Consider the following 10,149-nt stretch of genomic DNA (forward strand, 5'->3'; position numbering starts at 1 on the left):
GCCTGTAGTCCCAGCTACTCGGGAGGCTGAGGCAGTAGGATTGCTTGAGCCCAGGAGTCTGAGGTTGCTGTGAGCTAGGCTGACGCCACGGCACTCTTGCCCAGGGAACAGAGCGAAACTCTGTCTCAAAAAAAAATAAATAAATAAAGGGGTCACCTTAGGTCATGCCAACCCAAGATAATCTCCCTTTTGCCATATAATGTAACATAATCACAGCATTGATATTTCCACCCACACTCAAAGGGGAGGGAATTATACAAAAGTGAGGGTCATTCAAGTCATCCTAGAATTCTATCTCAGGGTTCAATATTAATATTTATAATATCAAATAAGATGTGTTACAGAAATTTGTAAATTATAAACACTGCTATTCAATTGTTAAGATTTTTTTATAGTTACTTTGGAAGGCTTTTTTTTTTTTTTCTCGAGACAGAGTCTTGTTATGTTGCCAAGGCTGGACTTAAACTGTGCTTAAGTGCTTGTCCTGCATCAGCCTTCTAAGTAGCTGGGACTATAGGCGTGTGCTACTGTGCCAGGCTTGGAAGGCTTTTTAAGTTGCTTCCAAATTTGTGTTGGATCCAGAATGGCTGGGGATGCTATATGTGAGATAACACAGGTTTACTGAGTCCCCGGAAATGGGTCCATGGAGTACTGGAAATTTCAGCTGGGAGGCAACACCTGGACTAACAGCTGACTGGCCGTGATCCTGGGTTAAGTCCCTGATACTCTCTGATTTTAGATTCCTCCTCATGTATAAAATGGGGCTGGGACTAGACAACATCTCAGGTCAGCTAGCTCTAATATTCTATCATTTCTAAGACTGAATCATACTGATCAAATTAAAATCTAATGACTCATAATATCCAAATTCATTAGAATAGTTCATAAAAAAATGTCATTACAGATAGAATTGCAGGGATGTAATTTTAAGAGGAAAGGAAGTTTTGTTTTTCAGTGAATCCATTCCTATATTGGCTGAAACTGACTAAATATAAAAGAGGGAAAAACTATATTTCTAATAGTTTACATGGAATGGTGAAGAGTATTTTTGTCTTTAAATGATGTATCTGTTCAGTTATGTTTAGAAGCAGGAATTTTTTCCAAGATATTAAAACCTGATAAAACTATTTGTCTTATAATAAATAAGTTGGATTAACTCAATTGATGACAACTGAATAACTATTAAAGGCAGTCCTCAAATATTACAAATCAATTCACTGACTATGTGTAAAGCAGGTTGAGACTCCTATATACCTTCTGGGAGTTTAAATCTTTCTTTTGTCTTTCTCAAATGAAGCCTCTTTGCCTAGGATAATTACTCTCTTCTACCCAACAAAAATGTACTTAATTTTAAATAGGTATTATTAAATCCCACTGAAATAGGCTTCGTGCAGATGTGTTCACTAAAACATCCCTTTATTGACTGTGAACAGTTATTAACAATTCACATTTCACTTTATCTACTGAGTGGAAGAGCATTTATTCCTTCGTTAAAAAGTTAAGTCCTCCTGGGCAGCAGCAAGAATGCGGAGCCTTCTTCCTACACACAGCACTGCCCAATGACTGAAGTGCTCCTACGTTAATACAACAGGAATAGGTAAGACAAATGGATTTCTCCCTCCCTCCATCATCTCCCTCCCTGCCAATACACTCCTCTTATTTTATAAAATGCCAATAAGTAAACAGTTCCTGCATTGGTACTTCCATCAATCACAAGAGGAACTTCAACATTTATTTGGCACCACTGAGTTCAGAACATCCTTAGGGTTCTGTGAAAGTGACATAAGGAGTGTGAGGCCGCGGACATTTCTTCAGAAAGGTTCTTTATGGAAAGAGGTTGAAAATCATGAGGGCACTAGTCAGCCTCCAGCTCTTTGCTGCTCAAGTTTCAGGAGCTGTTTTTCAAGTTTTGAGGTGTTTATTCGATGCATCATCAGAAACTGGCCATTCAAATGAAAGACAGGAATGTCAAATTTATACCTTTCATACCAAGCAGAGTTTTCTGGAAGTGTGATGTCCACCTCCTGTAAAATGAACTGAAACACAGACAGACTAAAGCTCTGTATTTTAGAGACCACAGAGCAACGCAACAACTGCAGTGATGAACTGATCCCCAGACCATTCCTAATGCTGAGAGGTTTTTGTTGTTTGTTTGTTTTAGGTCCACAGTGATCTAATGTTCCTGATTTACAAAACCTGAGTGGTTTAATTATATTCCCCACCTCCCGATCTTGCTACTTTTCTGTTATACCTGTAACATTCAGCATCAGGGCACTACTCAGATCCCACTGAAATAAAACATGTTGGGGAGCTGCCTGAGAATCAGGACAGAAGTGTTGTAAGAATGGGAGAGGTGTGATGGTTTGCTACATGAAAACACTTCCATGGAATTTACAAAATAAAATAAAAGGAACAGGGACAAAAGTTTAAAGAAAGCACGAATACTGTACCTGCTAGTTAACTTTGACTCATATTAAGAGTCAGAGTAAGAAAACCGGTACTGCTCAGAGAAAAACACTTAGGGTTAATGAGTTTTATGGAAATCAGCACTAAACTCTCTCTCTGAAGAATAGAAAGAAAATTTAAATGAAAAATCATTTAATCTCTTTTCCTAAAGAAAAGATCCAGGCAGATACTTTATACCACATAGGATATGCATTCCATATACATAAAAGCTACACTGTATTATATTACCCTGTTTTTATAAGGTTTGAGTACTTCCTTGGCTTCCTCACAAAGGGGGCACGGATCCTACAGGAAGAAAAAAAAAATCAAGCTATTAAATCCAAAGAATGGTATTTGGCCTAACAAAAAAACCCAAACCACAAGCAGCAGATTATACTTATACTTAAGTACAGTTTTTTACCAGGTTAATTACAATTTTATTTATGAAGCAAAATACTACCATAGAATCTTCTAAATAACTAGTATTTCACAGTAGAGAGGCTCTGTGCATTTTTTGGTTCGTTTTAATTTTTCTTCAGTCAATCAATGTGTACAAAAATAAATTTACATTCTTACTATTTTGCACTGATCTATCTATTTAAGGGCTTTGTTGTTCCTAGGTCAGGAGCACCTTAGTGGTCTCATACAATTGACCTGGCTGACACCAACAGAACGGCTCAAGGTTTGTTCAGACTGGGAAGCACAGAACCTAGAGAGGCTGTTTTTCCTAATCGGTCCACAGGAATAAATCTATTAGGATAAAATTAGATAGTAATTGCCCCATCTTTAAAAAGAGAAAAAAAATCTCTATTCACTTCAGATGATGATTATATTCATAATGTTTTGCCTGTTTTCTTATCACAAGTGTCAACAACAGGTTTCCAGGATGAAATTTTCACCTGAGGAGCAAGCAAGTTTTAGTGCCCATTGTTGTTTGCACTCTTAAACCATCTAGTAGAGAAGTCTGTCGAGAATACTATGGACGATTGGCAGATTTTTAAGGCTTCTCAGCCCTTGACTCCATGAACAGGGACTAGCTATAGGTTCTCTTGCATGAGCTCAAAATAGAGTCAACATTACTGATGCTTATATGAAACCTGCTTTTTAACATGACAGAAGAGATGAGTTATTATATAAAAGAGAAGCTTCCTGCAGCTTAACTCATGCGTGTTTTGAAATAAGAATCCAGACCATGTCAAAGAGTCTTTCTGGCCCTAATTTCCTTGAGATGGAGATTTAGGCTCATCATATTATCTTAAGCATTAGTGATAAACAGATTATGGATAATTTGTAATGTTTTAAGGTAATCATGCTGAAATTTTTTGAGAAAGTTTCAAAAAGTCAGTATAGGATCTTAAAAGCAAAAGCAAAACAAGAACATTTTAAATTGCAGAAGTATCAAATGTACCAACAATTTGCTTTTATATTAAAAACTTTAGAAGACCCTAGATCTGGTTTTTTGTTTTGTTTTTTTAAACTTGGGGTCCATGGAAATCTATGCAAATTATATATGCAAATTTGATGCATTCATCAAATTTTAAATAGAATAAGGAACCAAAAAAGGTTAAGGCCCAGTGGTCTAGATCATTCAAACATCCTCCTCTAGGATTTTCCATCGCACTTGTTATTTTTTTTTTTTTTTTTTGAGACAGAGTCTCACTCTTTCACCTGGGCTACAGTGTAGAGTGCCGTGGCATCAGCCTAGCTCACAGCGACCTCACACTCCTGGGTTCAAGCGATCCTCCTGCCTCAGCCTCCCAAGTAGCTGGGACTACAGGCATGTGCCACCATACCCGGCTAATTTCTCTATATATTTTTAGTTGTCCGATTAATTTCTTTCTATTTTTAGTAGAGACGGGGTCTCGCTCTTGCTCAGGCTGGTTTCGAACTCCTGAGCTCAAACAATCCTCCCGCCTCAGCCTCCCAGAGAGCTAGGATTACAGGCATGAGCCACCGCGCCTGGCCCGCACTTGTTATTTACTCTATTCTTAAATCGTAGTAGGTTTGTTGGTTTGGCTGTCCACCACCCAATCCCCTTTCTTGCAGCAAGAGTGCTGTGATTTTGCTTCACAGGAAATACTCTCTGCACGTGGCAGATTTCATCCCTGAGCAACAAGAGTGGAACACCTTACCTAGGCTCCGGTAATCAGCACATCTTATCCCTCTTGGCTACAACTGGCTCAGGAATGGGCCAGTCAGAGCCAATGGATAGCCAGGAGACGTTTGCTGGAGTTTCTGTAGGTGGCTGAGATGTGAGATCTGGGGATTGGGATTGCTGCAGTCATCCGTGAGAAGAGCCAAAATAAGGATGGATTTAACCCAGAGGATGTGAAGCTGAAGAGATGGGTAATCTGCTTGGTTCCTAGATTAAGCTATTCGTGAAACTAGACTAACTCCCAAATCCCCTTTTTCTTTAAGTCACTCTGGGAAGTACTTTCTATTCTTTATAACTGATAGAGTACTGACACCACTTTTAAATATTTCTTTTACTGGATTGTGAACTACTGAAGGTGGGAGTGATAATAATATCTTATTATATGCGTAATGGTGCAGATCAAGCGCTCAGTACAAATATTAAGCTGAATGGAAGGTTGGTGTTTTTTGTTTGTTTTTTTAACAACTGTTTTTGGCTATTTCAACCGCTGTGCAAACTGAAATACAGTGTAGAACTGCCAGGCCGAGTGAGCAATACTAGCCTTAAGGGATTATTTTATCTTTGTGGCTAATTCTCACATGCATTTCCCATCGTAGACTTTCAGATGATATAATATTTTTGGTTCCATAATTTCCAATACTGCAATATATACTTAATGGATATGAAAAGCAGTTTAGATTAAATATTCTTAACAAGAAGTTTATTTTTAAAAAACTAATTAAACTTTGTTATTAGGTAACTGTCAGAAATTTAGCAATTGACTGCAGCAATTGCTAAAATGCCTGAAATCTGAAAAATCTAAAAAGAGACCTTTTTTCTTTGAATTGCAGTAGTATTTGTAAAAGTTACTTCTATTACCCTACACTTTCTTTTTTGATTATAAATCATACAAAGTGATGTTAATTAGCAAAAAGAAATCAGTAATGTTTGTATTATAAATTTCAGGGCAAAAAAGCTCTGAAAAATGTTAAACTAGTTTTATAGCATAAAACTAGTGTTAAAGATAAGAAAATAAGAAAAGATATAAGAAAACCTAGTGTTAAAGGTAAGAAAATAAGCATACTCCAATCCTCACTATTCATGGACTCCACATTTGTGAATTTGCCTACTTGCTAAAATTTATTTGCAACCCCCAAATCAATACTCAATGTGCTTTTGCAGTCATTCACAGACACGTGCGCACACAGTGATGAAAACTTTGAGTCACCAAAAGTGCTCATTCCAAGCTGAGGTTGAACAAGGTGACGCTCTGCCTTCTTATTTGAGCTTTCATACTATAAACGCAAGTTAATAAATATCCTTTTCATGGTCTATGTAGTGCCATGTTTTTTTGCATTTTTGTGCTTTTTGTTGGGGATTTCACTGTTTAAAATAGCTCCCAAGAATAGTACTGAAGTGCTGTCTTGTGTTCATAAGCACAGGGAGGCTGGTTATGCCTTACAGAGAAAATATGTGTGTTAGATCAGCTTCATTGAGGCACGAGCTATAGGTGCCATTGGCTGTGAGTTCAATGTTAACGAATCAACAGTATATATTAAACAAGGCATCTTTAAACAGAAACGTATATAAAACAAGGTTATGTATTTGATTGGTTGATGAAAACACTGTGACCAGAGGCTCAAAGGAAGCTAACCCTGTATTTCTCCTAGAAGTAATTGTTCAGTATTTGCTAATTCAGTGTTCATGGTGACTTTATAGAATATAACTATCACAAATACCGAGAATTGACTGTATTTATAAATGATACGTTTGTAAACATCATTTTATAACCTATTGTCCATTTTTTTTTTTTTTTGAGACAGAGTCTCACTCTTTTGCCCAGGCTAGAGTGAGTGCCGTGGCGTCAGCCTAGCTCACAGCAACCTCAAACTCCTGGGCTCAAGCGATCCTCCTGCCTCAGCCTCCCGAGTAGCTGGGACTACAGGCATGCGCCACCATGCCCGGCTAATTTTTTCTATATATTTCTAGTTGTCCAATTAATTTCTTTCTATTTTTAGTAGAGACGGGGTCTCGCTCTTGCTCAGGCTGGTCTCGAACTCCTGAGCTCAAACAATCCGCCCGCCTCGGCCTCCCAGAGAGCTAGGATTACAGGCGTGAGCCACCGCGCCCGGCCTGTCCATTTTTTTTAATGCAAGGGTCAGATGACCATTAAGTACATTAATTTATTCTCTGATAATTATGAGATAATGAAGTGTCTTGGCAGGAAACAGAGTTACTGCGGTTCTGCTGATAGAAAAATTGACGAACAGGTTTGAAGAAGGTTTACTCCATTGTCTTTCCTTTCAACTTTGTCTCCTTTTCTTACACATGCAACTTTCTTTACCCCCAAATTTTAATACTTTATATTTTTAAAGTAATAATTTTACATTTTCACTCTGTACCTTTGTGAATAAGGTCAGCACAGGCAGAGTTGTCTTAGAGGCAGAGAAATTTCTCAAGAAGAGTCCAAAGGAGCATTTGGCAAGTTGCATGCTATTTCCTTGAAACCAGAGCATCTTAATTCTGTCAAAAGAAAAATAAAACAATAAACTTACATGCCCTAGACTTTGCTCCTTACAATATGAACAGTAAGTTTTACATGCTTATGATGGAATTAGAAGGCTTCAGAATTGTTTCTTTGAGTCCAGGAGTGTCAGAGAGACCCAAGAAGTTTGGCAAGTCTCTATGATGCCTCAATATTCATTGTATTCCAAACAAAATAGAAGTTAGAATGGGGGGAAAAATCCATATTTAGGGATTAGCTGTGTGCCTAATAATTTGGTTTCTATAAGTAAACTGTGTGCATTTGTTAATTTGAATACAAAATTCAATTTCACCTGCAGATTTTATCAGCATCCCAATGATCCCCTAAAATATGGAGGTTTCCCCGAGATGGTTTTTAGTCACAAGGACAGCTTATCTCATTGGCAAGCATTCAACAACACCTAGACACTGCCACAGTAAAGAAAACAATAAGTAAGCAGCACAGGTCCCTTGCTGAAGGTTCAAGCTCTCTCTTATGAGATCTACGCTTCTCCCATTACAAAAGATGGAGAAACACAAAGCTGTACTTAGAGGAACTACAGGGGGAGAATCGGGCTGAGTTAACTTGTCAGGAAAACAATATCTACTCAACTCCTTAAGAAGTATTTTAAAAGGAGATTGTCATAACTTTCGAGAACCTCACACACAAATGTAGTGTTTCCACTGGAGATATTCCAATAAGAACAGCTTGGTAATAGCAGCATGCCAAACACTAGGCTTTGAGCTCCCTCATCCTGCTACTCTGCTCAACATAAGACACTCTAGTTATTCTACTGAGCCCCTAGCTTTGTCCTTAAAACTGTAAATATTATAATTTCACTTTTAAAACATATATACACTGTTAGAGTTGTCATTTATCAATATTCCCAAGATAAACTCATTCCTAGGATCATTGTTTCTTTACTTTACTCTAGCTCTCCAACTTCACCTATCATTTTCCCCTCCCTTATTTTTGCAAGTTGCAAAGTTTGCAAAGTTTCTCCTCTTGTTCCTTGAATACCCAAAGGATCATTTCTTCCGCATAATCTTTACATTTGTTTTCCCTCTACATGAAAAACTCTTAAGTAGCTTCTCCTCATTTGGCCTGGGCCTTATATCACCTCCTTGGAGAGGCCTTGGTGAATACTTTACCAGTGTTGGCCAGCCCACCATTCCCTGTCCTTATACCTTGCTATAGTTTTCTTTTGCCCTTTACTACCTAAAATTATTTATGTCCCATCCACTACAATATGAGTTCTATAAGAACAGGTATTTGTTTACCCCAATATCTCCAATCACGCACAATTAACCTGGCAGACAATAAGTGCTCAAATAGTTGTTTGAATATTAAAAGTATGGAAGTGAGCCTTTCTCACCTTCTTTAATCTTGCCCCTAAATCTTACCAGACACTCAGTGTGGACAAGAGTCATTATTTGGGCCTATCTCATATTATAACTAAAGGTTGGTGCTCCTTAGGGTGTCCACAGATTTTGGGCTGGAGCACTGCAGCTGGTTCTATTCCCTTCACCACCACCTCCAATCTCACCCTCCTCTGCTCCACAGAGCACAACTGTATTAATTAAATGCTAATCTTCACTGGTGACCAGGCTCCTCAGTGTAAGATTAGCCTTAAACTCATTTCAAACAGAATGATATGACTTGAAAGAAAACCACTAACCCATATCGAACTAGAATAAAGACCACAGGACAAGAAAATTGGATACTGATCCCTGAAAACAATGATCTTTCCTTCATTCTTAAGCCCGTACTCTTCTACTTCTTTCTCTGGAATTCTATGCTACCTAAACCATCCTGATAATGCATAAAAAAGGAATGTTATGAGAATTTTGCAAATATCTGTTACCCAGAGTTATTTTGAAATGTAAAGTGGATCTAAACAATTTCACGATATTCTGTGCTACTCTCAACTAAGTGTTAAGCCCTGGTACATACATTCTCTATAAATTCAGCAGAATCAACAACTCCAATAGGTGAACATGGTTGGAGACACAGCTTCTAAACACAGCTTTGTCTGCATAGGGTATAAATTGAGGGGTGGGGAGAGAGCCATGTTTATGCTAGGGAGAGATTTCTACATAATTGGATACGGGAAGGCTCTATGCAGACAGTGACAAATCCTCCTATGATGTGAAGTTAAAGAAGTTGTACTATATATGGAGGAGAAAGAAAATTTAAAAAAAGCTTTAATAAAGGCAGAAAAATAGCCCCTGGAAATGAGAAGAATCAGGCCATCTATGGCAGTGACCTAAGACTACAACCAGGACAGTGAACTGCAGCTACATGCTTTTGGTGGAGGGATTTAAGATTTATTGATGTCTGGCTGGCAAGAAAAGGAAAACTTATTGCTTTTACCTAGCTGAGCTGAGACTGAGGTGTTAAGGCTTTAAAAAGAATTCACATTCACAATGGAAATCTGCTTCAGAATTTCCAACATGACAAAACACAGCATGTGGTCTTGGTTGTACCCAAGACAAATAAAACGTGTCATAGTAAACAGAGTTGCTATTCATTCCAGATTTGCTGGAATATTTGTTCAACCAACCAGAGAGCTAAGTAAAGTCTTCGGTGATGCCTCAACTATTCTCTTTATAACTAGTTCTCTTTTCCACTTTAATTCTCCATTTCTACTTTTTTACACATTTTTAATCACTTAAACATGGCACATTTATTTACTGACAAATGCATCTGTATTACACAATTTTACTACCTGCATATTTTTCAAATACTCTAAGGAACATGCATTTTACCATACTGTTAAATAAACATATTTCTTAGGAAGCATAGTATCACAAAATTATATTAGGGTCTGATATAAAGAAAAGCTCCCTATACCTCTTCTAGGCAGGTAATATTAGGATCACATTCCTTACTTCCTGGAGTCACTTAATTCTAGAAAAGAAAAAGTAAAATGAAAAATGATGGCCGGGCGTGGTGGCTCACACCTGTAATCCTAGCACTCTGGGAGGCCGAGGCGGGCGGATTGTTTGAGCTCAGGAGTTCGAAACCAGCCTGAGCAAGAGCGAGA

The 10,149-nt window shown here is 37.9% G+C and overlaps 1 protein-coding gene across 2 annotated transcripts in view; it reads right to left on the reverse strand.

Moving 5' to 3' along the window:
• Positions 1–1,399: 1,399 nt before the first annotated feature.
• Positions 1,400–10,149, reverse strand: part of LOC105826323 (chromosome unknown open reading frame, human C5orf63) — an 18,540-nt gene continuing 9,790 nt past the window's right edge. The window contains exons 1-4 of one of the 2 annotated variants that reach the window (XM_012664280.1): positions 9,957–9,980; positions 6,982–7,102; positions 2,695–2,751; positions 1,655–2,036 (exon numbers count right to left, since the gene is read on the reverse strand). In XM_012664280.1, the coding sequence (XP_012519734.1) occupies positions 1,860–2,036; positions 2,695–2,751; positions 6,982–7,095 (348 nt within the window). In that variant the 5' untranslated portion in view covers positions 7,096–7,102; positions 9,957–9,980 and the 3' untranslated portion in view covers positions 1,655–1,859. Of the gene's footprint in view, positions 2,037–2,694; positions 2,752–6,981; positions 7,103–9,956; positions 9,981–10,149 lie in introns of those variants that run through there. The other variant, XM_012664279.1, reaches the window with a different exon arrangement.

This window comes from Propithecus coquereli, unplaced genomic scaffold (assembly GCF_000956105.1).
Source record: "Propithecus coquereli isolate 6110/MARCELLA unplaced genomic scaffold, Pcoq_1.0 Scaffold88, whole genome shotgun sequence".
NCBI lineage: Eukaryota > Metazoa > Chordata > Mammalia > Primates > Indriidae > Propithecus > Propithecus coquereli.